Here is a 5,269-nt window from a genome sequence, read left to right as displayed (position 1 = left end):
AAAAAAAAAAAAAAAAAAAAAGAGACTCAGATTAAATTAAATTCAGTATTTCAGGGAACAGCAGCAACAAGTACAAGCTCTGTTGACCTTCACATCCAGTATGAGATGTTTTGTTTTGTACTTCCCATGTTGGCTGTAATTCATACTGCCACTCAATGCCTACGTGAACAATCTAGATTAAACTAGGCTGTAACTTGCTGCCTATGTGAACAATCTAGATTAAATTACATGTTGGTACCAACACCCATTTCAGCTTATCATGTAGATACACTGCAGGGCAGGGTAAAACTAGAAACAGATAGCCTCAAGCTTCATACAGGTTTATGGCCAAATCTTCCTGTTTTGGGCTACCTTAAGTTCTCCTAACTCTTAAAAATCCAGGGTAAATTGATACAGCCATTTGTTAATCAGCCCAGCTGAATTGATTTTGTGCCAAAAGTTTTGATACCTCAGCTTGGAAAGACTACAGGAGGCTGGAGAGTACTTTTTGCTGGTTCAACAAACTATGGTGATTACAGCTCTCAATACTATAACTGGGTTGTTTAAACTGCAAACCATAAGAAGCCTTCATTCTGGCAAGATAAGACTAGCAAACTTCACATAAACTATCTCCAAAGAATCACCTGTAAGATGAGGATTGATTGTTGATCCTTGGCAGTGCCATTTCCCAGCATTACACACAGGCAATAGACAGCAAGAGTTTGTCACTAGTCAGGCATGAGAAGATGGAAAACTCTTTCTAAGGTACCTTGTAAAGCAAATGAACTCCATTTAAAAGCAGCTCTATTACCTGCCTAAGATCTTTCCTCACATTTATCAAATTATTTGACATGCATGAACTGTTGGGATAGGTTACAGATTAATTATGAAACCATAAAAAGACTTAATTATAATCATTAGCACAAGTTTCATGGAATAAGTGTCTAGAACTTGGTCACAACATGCAAATACAAGGATAGAATGAGAATTTAAAGTTCCTTTTCCATCCTAAATTTACTAGGTATACAAATTATCTGAGATTGTCTCAGATTACTGCCTTATATATTTCTTTCCCCATTTTTCTACTCTTGGGCCTTCAAAAAAGTAGCCCAACTAGTTGTACAGAATATTTGTTTCCACTCACACAGCAAATTCAGCTTTTATTTTGAAACTTTTGAGAGAAGACTGGTATCAGACACATACATTCAAAAAAGCCTTAGGTATATTTTTAGAAAACCGATGCTGCTGTCCCATGAGCAAATGTATCCAAAACCCACACCAGACATTTGCCTTCCAAGCAAGTAATCGTGCATACCTGATTTTATATTCTCAACAGTCAAAATGCTGCTTTACAAATCCAACTTTACAAAAAGATTTTATTGAAAGGATTGAAAAATATTTGTTTTTAATGATATTTAAAACAAGTTTTCAAAGCATTAACAATATTTAACAGGATTTTTCCTCTTTTAAAAATTCAATACGCTGCTTTAATCCATACTGCATCAGTTGTCAGTAACTTCTTAAAGTCTCTACTAGAGAATAACTTTAAACAAAAAACAACAAAACAACAAAACCAAACAACAAACAAATTAATTTCCAAGCTTCCATTTTGGCCCTTTGTAGACTGAAAAGGATTTGTAGGTACAGTGACATTTACAAACCCTTATGTTAGGAACACACTGCTCTTAATCAGCAAAAACCTACTTTACTAGTACAGTTTAAACAAGTTATTTTGCGTAAGCTACATCAGCAAAACGAGCTCTTATTGCCAATAGAACCAAGCCTGTACTACAGCTTTTTTCTGGTTCAGCTGTGCTTTGAACAGAAGTCGCCCACACTTTAAGCACAACATGCAAAACTTGAGCGCTGTGTTTGAACCCCACCAGCCTGCTCGTGAACGGCTGCTTTGCAGATTAAAGGCCTTGAAAAGGGACTTTGTACGGTTTAGATAAATTTGTAATGTATTAACACAGTTTGGGTTGTGTTTTGATATAATGCAGCTAGTACAATTACAATCAACACAGCTTTTTGAAGAAAAAGCCAAGACTGAAGTCATTATGTGACTTACTTTCCTTTTGTCAGTGATTGTAGCTCTCTACCTGGCTGATCCATGGTCCAAGTAAGATCGTTATCAAGGGGGAATAGTTGTACAAGCAAAACTGCAGACACCTCAAAGCCAGTAATGCAATTGCAGTACATGATTAAATTCAAAGACAACTCCTAATCTAGATCTAATCTAGAGAAAGCAGTTAGGTAAGTTTTGATTACAGATTTCATGAACTATGCACTCTGAAAATTAAAGTTCGGCAATTTAGCCAATAATAGATTTACTATTATAAAAAGCATAAATAAAAAGTGCTGAATATAGTTTTATCTTTAAAAAAATACTAGATAAGGCTCATTAATCGTTTCGCCTCACCTCTGCAAAATTATTTCCACTTCCTAGCGTGCCTAGTATTCTGCTTGGTTTTCACTTAACAATACATTTATACAGCCACTATACCCTGTTCCTTTTCTCAATTATTGTATGTTTAAATAAAATAGTTTCAAAGCAAAAAGTCTGACACTTCTATAGTTCAAAAAGTAAACAGTTATTAAATAACTGAATACTCCACCTAGGAAACCCGTAAGCAGCTTCAAAACAGTGATAAAACAATTACTGCAGATTCAAGTGAAAGATAAATCCCAAAAACTATCTGGATATTCTCCAAGATATGACAAAATCTGTCTATTTAGACCAAATCAAATCAATATTCTATTTTACAAAATTTACAAACTCAGTATTAATTTATATTAACACAATTTCATTGTGATTTGTATCATTAACCAAGAGTTTGCACCTCTTTTATGGAAAAGTGCTCTCACCTGGTTCTAATAAAATTAGACAGACTAGGGCAGCATCCAAAATGGAAGAGACATCATTTAAACCATCAGAGGACAGCAGGTTAGGCAGAGTTTGGAAATTAATACATTTCCCATTACCACTTTGGACCACATAAACAACATAAGACAATCATGAAAAGTTCAACAGAGCTTCTCACTCCACTTCCAAGGAAATCCCACCTTAACCAGTAAACTAATCCCTCCACAGTATTATGCTATAGGCTTAAATTGAACAGATAATGTCCATTCCTTTAATGACCAATGCAGCAAGACGTTGAAAATGCTAGTTTGGATAGTATGATCATGAGACTGCACCACAGAGAACATAAATGTAAACATTATACTTGGGTTTGCTATTTTTCAGTTAAAGTACAGTACAAACCCTTTTTTCCCAACTAGGTTTTTTTTTTGTTGTTGGTTTTTGTTTTTCTTTCATAAAAGCACATACAATAAAATATGTACATAGAGAAGTTAGAAACATTTGAAAGCATCTTAAAAAAGTAAATATGAGACAGAATATCTTGAGTGTGCTGAAGGCACCGTTGCTACTCTACTGGGAATGTGTCCTCTCATTTCTCAGCCTAGCATCGCAGTATCCCTTTCTGTATTACTCAGCACCAAGAGTTGGAAGGTATCTACGGAAGTTGAAAGCATTCAGGATATTCTTTTTCTTCAAGACAATAGTGGAACTAGACAATATAGCAGTAATTGAAGTCCAGATTCTTCTTGAACACCTGGAGATTTTTTTTTTAACTTTATAGTCTCTAATGCTATCAATTATTCCAGAGAATTAAACAAAAATAACAAGAAAAAAACCAACACATTGATGATTCCCACCAACAGGAACTGCAGAGCTATTAACTAGCTCAGCTACAAAGATGGAGATCAATGTAATAACCAACTAAGCCCACACTAATGCTTGTCCATGCTCTTTGAGGATATCTGCACAGTGATGACAGCCAAGGGTCAAACACTGTTCAAATGGGCATAAAGATATATATATATATTTATATATATGTATGTATGTATATACAAATAAAATATAGACTTTTTTTTTTTTTTACTAGTTCCATCTATTAATAAAAAACATTCTCCATGAGTGTTTCTTCACAGTGTGTCACATTTGCAAATAAGGAGGAAGTATTTTAAGCACTGTCTTGGTGGGGAGCTGTTCTGGGCAAGACATTTAAGCTAACAAAGAGGAGTTATTGTTTGGTTTTTTTAAGCAAACATCTTAGAGCCTTTATATGCATAGCAGTCTTCAGTGGAATTACAAATATACCAAATCAAACAGACTATTTTAATGCCACTGTTCTATTATGTATCTACATTCAGCCTACCACATTATTGGTAAGTTATAGGTTACAATCAGATCTACAGATATGGTCGTCAATACCAATCAGAAATAAACCATTTTCAGATTCCTCATTTTAAAAAAATTCAAATGGGATTACAACAATCAGCCTAATTTCTTCTGTTCCTACTCTTGGTGGACAGGAAATAGCACAATAATTTCCAGCACAAACTATCATCACTATATATGTCTGAGATGGTGACCACACTTGTTAGCCAACAACTTCAAATCCCAAGCATATGGAAGGGATACTGCCACTTTCCATTCCCATGAGTCTTGTTAGACGTAGACACTCAAAATTCTTCTTCTTCAACAGCAAAGTTATTTTGCTTCTTCCGAACATTCCAGTGTAAACACTCAGCCAAGCTTTCAAACCAGTCGCTCACAGGATCTCGGAAACAGATCGAAGGAAGGGGATAGCAAGAGGTAGTGATGCTAATACTGCAACAACACAGGAATACCCCAGTCAGTCAAGGGCAATGAACAGCAATTAAAAAAAGAGAAAAATAAAATCTTCTATACAGTGGCTAACATAGTGCTACATTCAGCCAATTTGGTAGAACAGCCAGTTTCCATCATCAAGCAATAACTGAGAATACTGAACCAACTCCATCAAGTCCTGCAGTCTTTTGCTGGTCTTCACATCAACAACACAGGGACAAAGGAAAATGTAAGTCACCACCTCGGTCTTTAAACTATAAGCAACAGCACTAAGAGGTCTAGCATCTAACAAAGGGCCAAATCTCATGTTTGAATCCTTACTAGTCTCCTGATCTATTCTAGAGATCTTTCAACCTCAGAAAAAATACAAACATTTCAAGATGGAGTGTCAAGCCAGCTATACATTTTCCTTCCTGGCAACTTGCACAGACTGAGAAAAAAAAATAAAATCATCCTGAATAGCAAATCTACCAGTCACATATCACACAGCTGCCTTAAATAATGTCCTATTAGTATAAGCCACCACATAAAAACTGAGGAAACTTCACACACTGCATTCTGCTCACTCAATGCAATCATTCACTACATTATCACAGTTTAAACCATACTGCA

General features: G+C 35.4%; 1 protein-coding gene across 1 annotated transcript in view; it reads right to left on the bottom strand.

The window, feature by feature from the left end:
* Positions 1–4,392: 4,392 nt before the first annotated feature.
* The window catches only part of NADK (NAD kinase), a 14,677-nt gene continuing 13,800 nt past the window's right edge, over positions 4,393–5,269 (bottom strand). The window contains exon 11 of the mRNA XM_010173700.1: positions 4,393–4,657. Within this exon, the coding sequence (XP_010172002.1) occupies positions 4,510–4,657 (148 nt within the window). The 3' untranslated portion in view covers positions 4,393–4,509. The remainder of the gene's footprint in view (positions 4,658–5,269) is intronic.

This window comes from Antrostomus carolinensis, unplaced genomic scaffold, assembly GCF_000700745.2.
Source record: "Antrostomus carolinensis isolate BGI_N321 unplaced genomic scaffold, ASM70074v2 scaffold35148, whole genome shotgun sequence".
Classification (NCBI taxonomy): Eukaryota; Metazoa; Chordata; class Aves; order Caprimulgiformes; family Caprimulgidae; genus Antrostomus; species Antrostomus carolinensis.
Note: the sequence above shows the minus strand (reverse complement) of the source record. Positions and strands in the feature narration are given on the sequence as shown.